The sequence below is a fragment of the Primulina eburnea genome, chromosome 11 (genome assembly GCF_022965805.1).
Source record: "Primulina eburnea isolate SZY01 chromosome 11, ASM2296580v1, whole genome shotgun sequence".
Taxonomy (NCBI): Eukaryota; Viridiplantae; Streptophyta; class Magnoliopsida; order Lamiales; family Gesneriaceae; genus Primulina; species Primulina eburnea.
In genome coordinates, this window is record NC_133111.1 from 1,639,076 (window position 1) to 1,654,479 (window position 15,404).

The window sequence follows — 15,404 nt, forward strand, 5'->3', positions numbered from 1 at the left end:
AAATACGGTCCGTGAGACCGTCTCACACAAATTTTTGCCTTTTTTATATCAATTAAAGTTTTATTTTTAAAAAACAACTAAAATTTTAATATTCTAACATTTTCCCATACTTTTTTTTACCATTCACAAATAAAATATAAAATAATAAATTTTTATCCTAAGTTTTAGTAGAGGTTCGTGAAATTTTGGTTAAATTTTTTTTCTATAAATACGTAAAAATATTGGGGGTGTACAAATGGTCAATTTATGAATTTTTATTGCTCTTGCAATAAAAAAATATTATATTATATAATTTAAACATTAGTTTTAAGGAGATTTGTTTTTATAAATTTTTATTTTTAAACTTTATACGATTGTCATCTGGAAATTTTAAATAAATCAATCAATTAATGAATAGGTTTAAAATATATCAAACAAACTAAAATTCAAACTAAATTACTACTAAAAATAAATCAAATTTATGTGTCATATTAAAATTGAAGTTGTATTTTGAATTATATTAATAAAAGAATGAGTTTATTTTCATATAAGATAAAAATTATGGTTAAACTTTAAATTATAACTATTATAATAGTTAATGTGAAAAACAATGTATAAGAGGTTTTTATAATTAACTATATTTAAAGGATTTATAATTGACAATATATATATTGAATATCTTAATATTAGATTTCAATTGGTTATCAAATATTGAATGATGCAAGTTTAAAAATACATAAAAATTGACTTTGAAATGGATTAGAATTATCAATTTCCCTATTTTTTAAACATGTTTTAAAAATAAATAAAATACTTTAATCAAAATTTATTCATCTAATAAATAACAATAATTTGTACTTTTTGAAAAAATATATATTCATTCTCTAAACTCAGGATAAACTTTTGAAAAATAAATAAAATGTTTTAATCAAAATTCATTCATGCAATGCAACGACAAAACAAAGGGGGAATGCAAACAAAAAAACAAAAAAGGACTAAACATACGAGGATAAAGTCGATATAGAGAAAGGAAGGGAAGGCAATATTGGTTTCACCTTCAAGGATTTGCTGTGCAAGTCAGATACGGAATATGCTGCCTATAGGTCAACATGAATCATAAAGAGAACGATAAATTAAACAAAGAACATAAAGCAGCATATTCAGTACAAGAATAGTTCTATATATTTCATGCACAACCCAAACAACTTTTAAAACCACCAACGAATAAAACATTGAAATAAATTTAACACCAAAAGGGAATTTACTTGTACAAGTTGATTTTGGGGTCAAACAACGTACTAAAGTCTACTGTCTAAGCAAAAATAATCTAATGAAACAATAGGTCAGCTGCTATATCAAACATATGTGCACGCTCTTCTAATATTTAGCCCAACGTGTGCGGTAATTATTGGATCTTATGAAAACATGAAATGCCTAAACTGATGCCCATCAAATTCAAAATGCAAAGCTTCTCATGGATGTGAGTTTCTTCTCCCCTTTGAGGCTGCACAGGGTTTACTAGCAACACAGTGAAGGCGGTAACTTAGGAGTGAAGGCCCAAAAATACTGTACTTCCCTGCACTGCTAAAAGCAGCTTCAGCATCTGCTTTTCTCTTAAAGACAACCTTTGCCCGCTTGCTTTTATTTAATATTTTAGTCTCTGTCTCATCCAAAGGTCCATAACGCCTGAATATCTCGTTCAGATTCTCAACTGGTGGAATGGAATCTAGATTTGTAAAATTAAGGAGTAAAGCAGTAGGAAAATATTCCTCAGACCCTTCATCAACTTGAGTAGATGAGTTTTCTGCTTCACAATGAAGACTAACAGAATCTCCTTGCTTTTGATCGTCCAAGGTTGCAATCATACCGATACTGGCCTCTAATTCAGCACCAGAGGCATCCTTCGTAGCAGCCTTTTTTGGTTCGAGCATCACCTGTTCTCGAGAACAGCCTTGAATAATTCTATCAGTCCAGTATGAGTCCTTCGTACCTTCAAAACGAAGAACTGTAGCCTCCAAGCTGAATGTATTTTTGTTCTCAAACTTTTCAGAATGGTTATTCAGATTTTGTAAATGTGATTTTTCCAGGCATGCTGAGTATCGGATTTGATGAAGCAAGCCCATGATAGGAGTTAAGATGAAATACCCTCGCCGGGGATTTATTGCAGCATAGTTTAACTTTAAAAGAATCTCATCAGGGTTGAACTCACTTGGAATCATTTCCTCGACTGTAGATTTTCTAGCATTAAATCGTACTTCTGATCCACCACCACTGAATATGGCCTGACTAGAACATGTATCTCTAGGCCTGAGCACACTTTTTTGTCTTTTAGCTTTAGCATTAGCATTAGAAACATAATTAATGCGTCCACGTCTTTTACCAGCAGAAACTGTCTTTGTGCCACTCTTCACCGCATTCTTCTCATCATCCTGTAAACTCAAGTTCGCAGATGCTGCCAAGACAGGTATGGATTTTTCCTTTATCTTTGAGAGCTCATTATTTGATACGTGGTTATATTTTCGAGAAGAGACATATTGAGCAGTCGATTTTCTCTTTTTCGATTGAACTTTAATGGCATCAATTGAATATGAAAGGCCTCCATTCACAAAATCTCGAGAACTCCTTTCCCCCTCCTCCATAGTAAATCGAGCATCATTCTCCAACAATCCACCATGTTCTTGAAAAATCAAAAGCTGGTGGCAACCCTTCCATCGACTGAAAGCCAAAAATTGAGCTTTCGTTATCCAAAACTGCAATCTATCTGTTTCTGACACTCGTGCTTCTGCCAATGACTTTAAAAACTGCAAAAAGTCTCCAGGTACAAATGATGTTGCAGTTGATAAACAGTCTCCACCATCTCTAATGCTTGATTCTTCTTTGACACCAGCATTTTGAATAACTTGGGATTTTATCTCAATATGCACCTCCTTAGGTATGCACTGACATGACAGCCCGAGCTCAACTCGCCTAGCAACCTCATCCAAAGCATAACCAACACCACGGCAAAATTTTTCTGCATCGCTCTGTTTCTCCATCTCTGAGAAATGCGTCCGAAAAGGCTTCATTTTTGACACTTCATTCCACGCAAATGTCTGATCCCCAAAATATGCAATTAAATAAGTATCTATCTTAAAATGTTTCATTGCCTTATCTGACGCTGCTGAAGGTGGCAAAATTTGCCCAGGCCACCATGGATGACTCCTGACCTTTCCCCATACGAGATCTGATACGTTATACTCTCCTTCCTTTTCGGTCACACACTCTCCTCCACATCCTCTCTGCAACAACACGTCAGCACTATTAACATTATTTAACCCCTTGCTCTCCAACCCACCATCTGGCACATGTTCATTAACGACAAAAAGACCAGCTCCCACACGCGAGCAATCTAATTTACTATCTACATCTTTGTTGTTAACAGCTTCTTTAACGGCCATTCCATCTACAAAGATTGACTCACCAATCTCATTTCGGCACACGTTCCAATCCACATCGCTACTACCATCATGGTTGGTACCGAAATTCTTCATATCTTCCACCTCAGCAGCCACAATGCTACTTGTATCATTCCCAATTCCAACTTTCTTCGCATCTTCCACCTCATTGGAAACAATGCTATCTATATCATTCCCAGTTCCATATTTCTTCACATCGCTGAGAACAGCTCCCTCACGTGTGCAATCTAATTTACTATCTAAATCTGTGCTAATAGTCGAAGAACACAATGAAGAAGATTTGGATGGCAATGCAGGATTTGGCAAAGGCCTTTGAGCACCACTTAAGATGGAAGGTTTTGGTGGCTGAGCCACCTTCTCCAAAACTGTCAAATAAACACTATTAGTTCTATATCAATCATGTTTCAAAAGTAAATGACAAAGTTTTTTTGCAGTACCAGGTTTTGAGTTTCCACATTCAGATTTGGCACGAATTCTCCCCAAATCATCCTGCTTTGTTACTACTGTTGAATCCAGAATCGACCTGCTGACAGCCTTGGGTGGCTTAGGCACTAAATTTGATTCACCATTCATGGCCGTAGACTTCAACGATTAAAATAATTGTTGGTGTTAGTCATCAATGAGAACAAATTCTGTTTATGAAATTAATAAAATAATTGAAGCTACATTTCAACCTTCTCAATAAAAGAGGGAGAAATTAAATAAATGAAGGTTGTAGCTCTAAAGAAGACAAAATGGTTCAACATAAACTGGATCTCAAGCCTCATTACACATTGTCGAAGCAAATATCATGATGTCATTGGGCACATGAGAAGCAAGGTCAAATCAAATATTTTTTTATAATATATCAAATAAGGATTAGCAAAAAATAGGTTTCAAATTAGATAAGCTAGCTCTGTTCAGATTTATTTGTGATTATGGGATGGTATACTGATGGCACCCAAAGTTCATTTCTTTGATAGGACATAATATTAGATCATATGTTTCGAGTAAAAAACTTACCTGTGCCACCTGTGAATGACCACCATCCTCCTTAAAAGCTATCCCGGATCCTAACTTCAACATATTCTGTTTTGGCTGACTTTTTAACAGCCTAATAATTTGCAGGCCACTGTTTTCCTTTAAAGTTGGTTTCGGATTCTGTTGAATTGCCATAGTCTCCAGTAATTAGAACCGGAAAAGCTATTGTAAACAGATATCTGTTCAGGTTGAAAAACCAGACTCACCTTACTTTCAGAAGCAAGGTAGTCCTTTTGCAGAGCTGTTTATCGTAATTGTATCAGTTCAAGAATATTTAAACGAGCGAGATAAACAAGAAAACCACCAGTGGGTGCACAAAATCATATTAGTTCAAAAATAATTTAACAAGCAAGCTAGGTTCACACCAATGTTCTAAAACTCGGGCTAGGCGGTCTCCTAGGCGATCCTAGGCTTTAAAGTTTTTTTGAGAATTTTTTTTGGCTTTTAATTTTTGAAAGCCCAATTAAATCAGAACATGCCATAAGAAAGAATTATAGATTTCTGCTTTTAATTTTTTGGGATTGAAAGCCCAATTAAAAACACGATTCTGTTGGCTTGCGCTTACCTTAACACGCTACTCTCACCTTTTTTGCCTGCTTACTTCTGCACAAATAAGAAAATTAAACCAGGTCCTAAAGGTACTTTTTTTCTTTATATGATTTTTCTTGTGTTGCCTATTATCTTGACCCGCCTTAAGCAAAAGAAGCAAAGCAGGAGGAATGAACCAGGTGTCAATTGGATTTTAACAAAATTTGGGTTGAAATTTATTCTAAGAACCATTACAAGTCTTTTGATACCGTAACATCCACTTAGCGGCGTAGGCTCTAGGCGTTGGTCTTGCGACCGACTAACGCCTAGCAAATTTTAGAACCTTGGTTCACACATGATAAACATTAAGCAAAACTTGTCAACTGCAGTTCTAAAAGAATGTAAATAATTTCTCTCAGAGAAAACCTAGGGATTGACAACCTTCCAAAGTTACTAAAATAAATATTGAGTTGGGACACAATCTAAAATATGCCCTTCAGGAAACCTACTCATCTATATGCTTAGACTAATGCATTAAACTAGGAATACACGTTTTGGATGCAAATATCATTCAGGCAACACTATTTTTTTCGTAAAAGTTAATATAGTAGCTCGTGACAAGGCTGGATATTGAATTTAATATCGTACTATCTCTAACCATGTCTACTTATAGGATTCAACATCTTGCATGTACTTGATCTGCAAACCTCCAAAACTAAATAGTAATAGCTGAAACTAAAAGAGATGTCATGATGTCATACTTATAATAAGAGACATAAAAGATACTGGTCCTAAAGTTAGTTTCTCCCAACTGATTAATTAACTTGAAGACAGCCAATTACAGAAGTGAGGACAATTACATGAAAACCCGAAACATCCCAATCAAGCACCTATATATCTGAAGAAAATATCCTTAAAACACACGAGGATAAAAAAAAACTAAAATATCATAGAACTGTAAGCTCACATGAAATGGCAGTGCTATCTGTATCCATGGTCTCTATCTTGAAGCTAGAGTTTGTTGTGTTGGATGCCTTTTCATTGGATCTCTGGACAGAAGCTCTGATGTCGTCAAACAAGTCATTTTCAAGACTATCTACAGTCAAAATATCAGTTTCAAAAGTGGATATGGACTCATTCCCTGAAATATCTTCTTCAACTCCAGGCAATAATTTCTTATCGCTTTTTTCTGGTCCTTTGAGCATGGTGGATAATTGTTCTGGATCCAGAATGCCTAAATTGCAAAATAGATTAATTACTAGCTGCAAGTAGTGGATCGGACAGTTCCACGAACATTATTCATTGCATCTTCAGTTGACAAATCTTCAGTTGACAAACAGTACCTGCACTAGTAAAGAAGGCACTGTCCCAGACTAGACTTTTACGCAAGTTATACTTCCCTTTGCTGTGGGTTATTTTGGGTTCAGTTGTTTCATGAAGTACGGGAAATTCCTCGATGGCACAATCAGTGCCAGCTCTTCTTTCAGCACTTGCATCTCCTAGCAAGTCATGAATGTTGTGGTCTGTCAAATTTCCTGAAGAAAAACACAACAAAACTTTATATATCATTTCCTGGACACAAGTTCAACAGAAACTGAATTGAACAAAAAGAAACACTTTGTATCACCATGTGAGAAGGGCTCCGTACTTCGATTCAGTAAAACAACATACCCACGAAAAAATACCTAAATAATCCAATTCCAATCCACATATCTGGGATCCTGGTACTGTGTACTTTTACATACACAGGAGGCCTCAAACCCAGAACGTACAACCAACACACACGTGGAAGATCATCTACTTCATAATCCCAATTAAAAAAAAAACATAAAAATTCGAGAAATCACAAAAAGTACCTGAAAACTGAAAATTGTTTTGAGATGAAAGATCAATGAGACTGATTTCTATCGCGCCTCGAAATCAATCTTCTGAGGTAATCCATCTCCAATTTCGCAATGGATCAGAAAGTGTAAATCCTAGTACTGCGGTCGTTAAAATCGTAGGGTTTGTTTGATAGGAGAATGCAACGGCGGAGGTTTTTTCTGAATTAGAATACAAGAGTTTTATGTATAATATTTCGTAATTCTTTCTACAATTAAATTCTAAACTTTAATCGTTTAAAAATTACAAATATAGGAAACTAATTAAATTTCAATTTTAAAATATGATTCTGAATTGCGGAAGCGTGTTTATGGAAATTGAAATAAAATATCAAGCATAAAATACTTTTTTAAAATTAACTAATTAAAATGAAACTATTTATTTATTATTCGATAAATTTATTTTTCATTTCGCCACAAATTTTTTTTTATATCAACCCCTTCCTCTCGCTTCATAACAATATGCTCTTGCTTTATAACAAAACGACAATAATTAATTAATTAAATATTAAAATTTAATGTTTATTCAATAAATTTATTTTGGGCAAATTGCATTAGGAGTTAGTACCTCTTTTGAAATTTCAAAAAACGAAAAACTCAATGCATAAAATCACAAAACCCCTTGTAAATGACTAAATGTGCTTGATTTTTTAAATATTTGAGGAAGTCATTTTTTAAAAAAAGTGACGAGTCACCTTCGGCAGTCGGCTATGAATGAGGAAATTCGATCACTCCACAAGAATGACACTTGGGTTCTTGTGGATAAACCAAATAACAAGAAGTTAGTTGGTGGTAATTGGATTTACAAGATTAAAAAAAGAATTCTCGGAGCTGAAGAAAAGCCTAGATATAAAGCAAGGTAAAAGTTTACACTCGCAATAGGAGATCGACTTTAATGAAACTTTCTGGTTCGTGGTCAAACATACATCCATTAAAATGTTATTATATATGGTAGCTTTTTATAACTTTTAAATGGAGCAAATGGAGTGAGCTAGATGAGACAATATATATGTCAAATGCAGAGGGTTTTGTGAAGATAGGAAATGAAATGTTGCTCTTATCATAAAATACAGAGATATAATATCATCTTATACGTGGATGATATGTTAATTGCAAGCAATAAGGAGACTGAAATCGACACTTTAAAGAAGCTTCTAAGATCTGAGTTTGAATAAAGATTTAGGTAAAGTTTCAAAAATCTAGTGCATGAAAACATACAGAGATAGAGCCAAGAGACTGCTACATATTACACAACAGAGATATATTACTAAAGTCCTAAATGGGTTTAATATGATGAATTCCAAGCCATTCATTACCCCCATTGGTGCACACTTCAAGCTCTCATCTTATCATTGTCCTAAATCAGAGGATCAAGTGTAATAAAAAAAACTATGATTGTGTGTAATAATCTGCAAGAAGGTTTTAATTTTGTCGTGTACATGCATATACTTTTTTGGACATAAGAGAAATTTTATGGGGCTTTAAGTGGATTTTCTTTAAGCTTGGCCTCTAACTTCTTCGACGGTTATATTTCAGGGGTGATTCTATTATTTCTATAATTCAAAAGGAATCAGAAGCAAAAAAAAAACAAATGAATTATCATGACAAAGAGATAAATATAAAGTTAAAATCTTATTCAACACATCCCTATTCGGAAAGATTTGTGATATACAAACTTCAAGTGCGATAAAACTGACAACAAAACACAGAAAAAATAATAATATGCAAGAGTTACAGCACAAGAAAACACAAAATGTATCTTGAACTTGAGTAAAATGTTCCCTAGCAGAGGATGAAATGGTGACCCTGACCAAAGATGGGCAAGTAACATCTAATCCATTCCATGCATTGGAACCATCATGTGCTGAGCTTGTGACTGCAATCACAAAATAAACCTGTTGAAATGCAATATTTTCTAAAAGCCTCAGGAAAGCATATGGTGAATAATGGAGCGGGTTCTCGTGTTTTGATTATAATATATCCAGCAGCTGAGTTCTTCGATATAATGACCCAAAAATGAACGATCTAACTTGACTCAATCAAAAGAAAAGGTGATGTTATCATTCATGTTCTAATTTCAGATGGAGCACAATAGGACAGTAAGATCCATCTAATCAATCCAGCAGAGTAATTCATCGAATATAATTACCTAAAAACAACATATCTAGCTTGATTCGATCAAAAGAAATACTGATTTAATTATTGTCTCGCCCTTACCACCAAATTGATCAAGGTTCACCTAAACAAAGTTAGGAAAGTCATGTATAGCCAACTGTGAAGTCAGGGTAGAACCATCGGAATTAACAAGTATAGCTCTTGGAATTGAGCCACACTGGATTAGAGCAACATAGATAATAGTGGAGGTCAGAATATCTTGGCATCAAACAAAGAAAAAACACATTAACATCTCCACATTATGTTCTGGCTTCCTATGTTAAGGTGAACTGCATAGAAGCATTTTTCCTGGACTTTCTTCAGTCTCTCTCTAAAAAGCTTCTAGTTTGAGTAGTTTTGACAATACAATAATACATCTTCATGATTTGTAAGCCGCAAATTCTACCTCATTCCTTAAATTATCAATTACTTTAATAAACCTGAGAAGAAAAAAATAACTTAAAGAAATTACGAACTTTCTCCACAACGTAGATAATTGTTAGGTCAATTCCATCAATCAGATGTTGAAGTGTTCAGAAAGCTCCTAGACAAAGTACTTAACATGCATAAGTAACACATACATAATAAATAACTTGAAATACGAGTACAGGACCTAGAGATCAGATACAGTGATACTGATAAATGAAGTGTACCTGAGAGTGACCATAATTCATGCCTTGCGAGAATGAACCCTGGTTAACAAGCTGTACAATTGACAGAAATAGCAATTCAACATTGCCCAACAATAACCATTACTAATCTTGGTGGAAAACTACAGAAAACAAATGAATATGAGTTCGTATATGATATGCGACCTGAGAAGTGGAAGTGGGTTGCAATACATCCTTCCTTGCAGATCCCTCAGCACCCTTAGCAGATCCTTTGGTGTCACCCTGTTGAGGATAAATAAAAATTTCCTTAATTGTCAGAGAACGAAATACAAAAAGAAAAACAAACTGCAGGGGAATTGTATTATTTCACTCACCTCCATCTGCCACACCAGCCACCACCATGAGCACCAAAACAAGGGAAAGTATCAGTTGCAGCATGTAAAGAAAAACTAAATAATTTACTTCAAGCAAACAAGAGTAAAAAACGAAATCAAGAAAACCTTTAGAGAGAAACAATTACCTCTCTGTACCTAGCCAGGTACATCTTTAGCGGATCAATGTAATCCTCAAAACCTAGTGTTGCCATAGCCCACAGCAAATCATCCCCGTTAATGGTCTTTCTTTTTTCTCTTTGGCACTTATCGCTTGCCCTTGACATTAGAACCATCCAAAAACGAGTTAGTTGTGTTTTCATCAACGTAGCACAAAAGTACCCACATTCATACGCAAAACCATGAACATAGATATTCATCACCGTCACTCGAACAAGCCACCAAAGCAATTCTATGAACATACTCATACAAAATACTGAGACAAGGGCTACAAATAATCAGAATAACTACATGTTTTTAAACCTGAAAAAATTTTAGGCAGTCACATCCTGGCATGCTCCAGCGACCAGCATAGACAGATAGGCATACCCAAGTTTGTTTGGGGGCAAAACATACTTTTTTGAAGAATTGTACAAAAAAACTGATCTTTTTTTTTCCTTTTCAATTGAAGGTATAATCACGCAGCAGAAACTGCCTGTTAAGTCAAAATCATTTAAATGTGTGGCATTTATGATGATTGGTGGATGTGCAAAATCAAAGAGGTCCTTGTGAGAGTTAGAGAAAATTAATTTCAAATGACGGTAGAGAACCGAAAACAACAAAGTTGGAACTGCGACATCTCTCTCTGACTCGTGATATTATGTCACATTTATCGATTATTCGAGCAGTAAAGTTTGGCTTTATTTTCTGAAAAATAAATATGATGTTTACAAGATCTTTAAAAGGTGGAAAGTCATTGTTAAGAATGAGACCAACTTGAAGGTGAAGTGATGACTGTCTGATAATGGTGGTGAATATGAAGATGATGAGTTCAAGAAATATTGCGCACAGAACAAGATCAAAATGAAAAAAATCATTTTTGGTTTACCTCAACAGAATTGTGTAGTTGAAAGGATGAACAAAACCTTGAATGAACGCGTTAAAAGCACGAAATTGCACTCTGGATTACCAAAATCACCCTTGGCTGATGTTAACACTGCAATATTTGATCAATAGGAGACCTTGGTACCGTTTGACTGCAAATACCCGAAGATGTATGGATATGTAAAGAAATAAACATTTTTTTCTTCAAAGTGTTTGGATGTTTATCCAATGTTCATATTGATTCAGCTAGCAGAACAAAACTTTATCCCAAAATTCAAAAAGTGTTTCTTTATCGATTATGGAGATAACTAGTTTGATTATACCGGAAGATCATTTGGAGCAGAGATGCAATCTTCAATGAGTAGGTATTGTACAAAATAGGTCAAGCATTGGAGTAGGAAATGAATGTCCTGAAGTCAAGAAAGCTGATGAAGTGTCATTGATAAATATTCATGTGAATGAGTTGAAAAGCAGTAAAAGAAGGAAGTGCACAAGATGACGACCCACAAACTCTAGTGGTTGAACTCAAAAGATTTTCTATAACAATTAAACCGCTTCAGAGATACTCCCTTGCACTTCATTATATTTTGCTGACAGATAAAGGTGAACCAAAGATCTATGAAGAGACAACGCAAAATGATGAATCAACCAAGTAAGAGTTAGTCATGGAAGATAAGATGGATTGATTGGATTCACTGTCATCTAATCAAACATGGGAGTTGACAGAACTTCCGTAAGGCAAAGAGCTATTACACAAGTTAGTGTACCGGTTAAAAAAAGAACATGATGGTAGCAAGTGGTACAAGACAAAACCTATTGTAAAAGGTTTTCCACAAAAAAACATTTATTACACCGAGATTATATCCAGTAGTAAAGTAAACCACTATCAGAACTGTATTTGAATTAATGGCGGCAGAAACTTGCATTTGGATCGGTTAGATGTAAAGACATTGTTTCTTCATTGCGACTTGAATGAAGAAATTTATATAAAACAGTCAATCGGGATTTTTGAAATACAAGAGAAAGAAAAAATGGTGTGCAAACTTCAAGAGTTTGCACAGTTTCAAACAAGCTCCAAGACAGTAGTACAAGAAGTTTGATGGATTAATGAGTAAAAATGGTTTCCTGAGGTATCAGGCTGGCATTGTTGTTATGTAAAAAAGTTTGATCGTTCTTATATCATTCTACTAGTATACGTAAATGATTAGTTATACATATGCTTGTCTGAAGGAGTTTGATAAACTCAAGAAAGATTTATCAAAATAATTTGTTATTAGGATTTGAGTGCTACAAGGCAAATCCTTGGAATGAGGATCTTGAGATATTGATGAATGGAATCTTGAAGTTATCTCAAGAAGAGTACGTAAAAAAGTTGATTAGCAAAACTAATATGGATGAAGTTAAATATGTGAGCACTCATTTGGCTAGTCATTTTAAACTAACCAAAACACAATCACCATCGACGGAGCACAAGTAGGCTTATATGAACAAAGTTCCTTATACTTCTGTTGTCGGAAGCCTTGTGTATTCAATGGCGCGGCCAAGATCAAACATAACACAAGTAGTGGGAGTTGTGAACAGGTTTATGAACAATTCGAGAAAACAACACCGAGAAGTAGTTAAATGAATTATCAAGTACTTGAAAGATACTGCAAGTTCATCTTATGCTTCAGGAAGTCAAGTTTGGGTTTACAAAGTTTTGTTGACTTGGATAGAAAAATTAATATTGGATATGTATTCGCATTAGGTGGTACAACGATAATCTGGGTGTCTAAGCTGCAAAAGAAAATAGTGCTTTCGACTACTGAGGCTGAGTACGTTGCGGTAATAGAAGCTAGCAAGGAGATGGTATAGTTGAGATCCTTTCTAGATGAATTGAGTCAAAATCTTGTGGGTAACACGTTATACTGTGACAGCCAAAGTGCTATTCATTTAGAAAAAAAATTTGTTTATCATGCTAAGACGGAGCATATACAGGTTCAATATCATTTCATCAGATCGGTACCGGAAGATGGACTAATGATGCTTGAAAAGATTTCTGAAAATAAAAATCCAAATAATATGCTCACGAAGACACTAACCACTGAAGTTGTGTTCGACTTCGTTTGATGAGCTTCTGCATTCGTTGCCTGAAGACATGATTGTCTTCAAGTGAAAGAAATGTTAGATAAAAATAATTTAAATTTGTATGGCAATTATGATGGTTGGTGGATGTGCAAAATTCATCGGACGGCAGCAACGTCTTTTTGACAAAAGAATTGAAGCTTCATTATCAAAGAAAACATGTTCTTTCATTCACACCAGCAGGGCTAAACATTCCAAAATTGAGAGAGCACGATCAAGAGATGTGGAAAAGAAAAGGGTTTCTGGGTGTTGCAAAGGTTCTATTGGGTGAGTTGGAGAAAATTATTTTTTCGATTCTACTCAGGGATTGTATGAGATTGAGTGTTTTACATACACTTGTGATATTTCTTTCTATAATAAATATTTGCAGTAAACCTATATTGACACGTGAATTTTTGAATTTTTGTTGATTATTTTTTGTATTATATCACCGTCATGATCCCGACTATTAATTCCACAACACTGCCAACTCCTCAAAGATGCTCATACGCTCATTCGCAAATATAACTACAAAGACATAATTATTAAAGCTCAATAACCATACTCGCTGGTGACGAAACTGATGAACTCGGAGACACATTCCTGGACAGTTTCTTTCGCATCCTTGGCGACTTTCCCATTCGCGGGGAGCGCCTTCTTCATGATCCTGCTGATGTTAGCAATCGGCAGAAACCTATCCTGCTCTCGGACACCAGTGCGAGGGCTCTGGTCACCGCCGCTGTCATGGCTTCCACCGACAGGACTTCCCGGAGATACCTGAACCAAAGAGGGATGCCCGTCCGCCATGAAATCGAAAACCCTGTCATTTCCAAAGAAAAACCCTAGATCAATTAAGCGCACACACGCAGATATGTTTGGACAAAGCAGGGAGAGAGAGGAGGGAGAAGGTTTGCGAATGCTAAATATACGTACCTTTGTATGAGAATCGGAGGGTGGAGAATTGGGAGAAGACGACGACTCAGATGAAAGATTGGGTTTTTGATCTAAGGTTATCAGCACCGTTGGTTTGTTTAGCGATTAACGATATTTAAGTTAGGAGAACCTGCTGTTTCTCATACGACGACGTCTTACTCTTTTATTTTTATTTTTAAATTTTTCCGAGCATTTGTGATTAATATACTATTTTCTTTATATTTTTAGCATATAAGATCTTCTAATACAAATTCCACCTTTTTAAATTTCTCAGTGCATCTTAAATTATTTTTAATAAATGGCCATTTAATTTGGTTTATTAATTCTTGTAAACAAATATTTGTTTATGTTTTTTAACCAATCATAGTCTTAACTAATAGATAAACACATTGTTTATTTAATTTAAAAGCAGAAATAAGATGCCAAAATATTATATCTTCACCGTTATGAAGTCGATTATTTCACACCAAGAAGAATAAGATCCTGAATGATTAAATTTTAAATTAGATTAGATTAGATTATAAAAGGGAAAAACTTGATTAAACTGAATTTCATTATGTTCAAATCAAAATTCCCCAATTTATGAAAGAAATAAATATACATAAACTTTATCAGAGTGTTTGATCTGAAAGATATGATTATTGAATGATTATAAAATGAGTGATAAAAATTTGACAGCTAGAAATTTTTGATCAAGTGGACAAATTATGTCTGGAAGAAGCATCTTGCCGAGTTATATCCCTATAAATACTTTGTTTAGTGGTTGTTGTAAAGTAAGAATGATGTGAAAAATATCATAATCAAAATATTAATAAAACTAAATATATGAAAAAAATATTTTAAAAAAATTGTGGAATTAAAAAAGATAACTTATTTTCGATCTAAATCATCTAGTATCAGTGGTTGTTTTACTTTTGGTTTCATAATCACGTACAAATTAAAACATATTTTTGAATCAAAATAAAAATAATATAAACATTTTTGTTTGCCAAAAATTGGAAACATATAATAAATTTGCAAAATAAAATATCAAATTTTAAAAATTTATTTTTTTGTTCATTTCAATCATTGGCTCTTATGATCAGTTACTAAATCGTAAAATTACATTATTATATTTCTGCAACGTGAAAACTTTAAGCTGAACAAAAAACTATAAATTACTAGTGCTTAACAAAAAAATTCATGTAAGCATTCTATCGTACACTTTTCAATTATTCACCACATGAAAAATGTTCACACCAAAATAAAACTCCCTTTAAATCAACCCATTCAGCCACATTTAAGATAAAGAAAGTTATATAATCAAATATCATATATCAAGATCAA

General features: G+C 34.2%; 2 protein-coding genes across 5 annotated transcripts; both read right to left on the reverse strand.

Moving 5' to 3' along the window:
• Positions 1 to 1,195: 1,195 nt before the first annotated feature.
• LOC140804744 (PWWP domain-containing protein 5-like) lies at positions 1,196 to 7,039 on the reverse strand. 3 transcript variants are annotated; one of them, XM_073160855.1, is made up of 8 exons: positions 6,839 to 7,039; positions 6,610 to 6,716; positions 6,326 to 6,517; positions 5,950 to 6,216; positions 4,661 to 4,695; positions 4,437 to 4,574; positions 3,872 to 4,016; positions 1,196 to 3,799 (listed from the first exon to the last, which is right to left on the reverse strand). In XM_073160855.1, exons 4-8 carry the CDS (start codon positions 6,185 to 6,187, stop codon positions 1,452 to 1,454), a joined length of 2,904 nt encoding a protein of 967 aa, XP_073016956.1. In that variant the 5' UTR covers positions 6,188 to 6,216; positions 6,326 to 6,517; positions 6,610 to 6,716; positions 6,839 to 7,039; the 3' UTR covers positions 1,196 to 1,451. The 3 variants fall into 3 exon arrangements, with proteins under 3 accessions (XP_073016956.1, XP_073016957.1, XP_073016955.1); XM_073160856.1 differs by lacking the exon at positions 6,610 to 6,716 and having other exon boundaries at positions 6,326 to 6,481; XM_073160854.1 differs by lacking the exon at positions 6,610 to 6,716.
• Positions 7,040 to 8,475: 1,436 nt separating this feature from the next.
• LOC140804142 (nuclear transcription factor Y subunit B-1-like) lies at positions 8,476 to 14,235 on the reverse strand. Of its 2 annotated transcripts, XM_073159969.1 has the most exons (6): positions 14,079 to 14,235; positions 13,711 to 13,965; positions 10,142 to 10,277; positions 9,832 to 9,909; positions 9,670 to 9,720; positions 8,476 to 8,738 (listed from the first exon to the last, which is right to left on the reverse strand). In XM_073159969.1, exons 2-6 carry the CDS (start codon positions 13,950 to 13,952, stop codon positions 8,694 to 8,696), a joined length of 552 nt encoding a protein of 183 aa, XP_073016070.1. In that variant the 5' UTR covers positions 13,953 to 13,965; positions 14,079 to 14,235; the 3' UTR covers positions 8,476 to 8,693. The 2 variants fall into 2 exon arrangements, 1 of the variants encoding a protein (XP_073016070.1); XR_012112089.1 differs by lacking the exon at positions 8,476 to 8,738 and having other exon boundaries at positions 9,664 to 9,720; positions 10,002 to 10,277.
• Between the last annotated feature and the right edge of the window lie 1,169 nt (positions 14,236 to 15,404).

Coding starts and splice junctions, on each gene's coding strand:
- LOC140804744 (XM_073160856.1), bottom strand. CDS start 6,187: ATGCTCAAAGGACCAGAAAAAAGCGATAAGAAATTATTGCCTGGAGTT. Junction 4,696..5,949: donor AGATAGCACTGCCATTTCAT/GTGAGCTTACAG, acceptor TACGATAAACAG/CTCTGCAAAAGGACTACCTT. Junction 4,017..4,436: donor GTCATTCACAGGTGGCACAG/GTAAGTTTTTTA, acceptor TAATCGTTGAAG/TCTACGGCCATGAATGGTGA.
- LOC140804142 (XM_073159969.1), bottom strand. CDS start 13,952: ATGGCGGACGGGCATCCCTCTTTGGTTCAGGTATCTCCGGGAAGTCCT. Junction 9,910..10,141: donor CTAGGTACAGAGAGGTAATT/GTTTCTCTCTAA, acceptor TATCCTCAACAG/GGTGACACCAAAGGATCTGC. Junction 9,721..9,831: donor AACCCACTTCCACTTCTCAG/GTCGCATATCAT, acceptor TCAATTGTACAG/CTTGTTAACCAGGGTTCATT.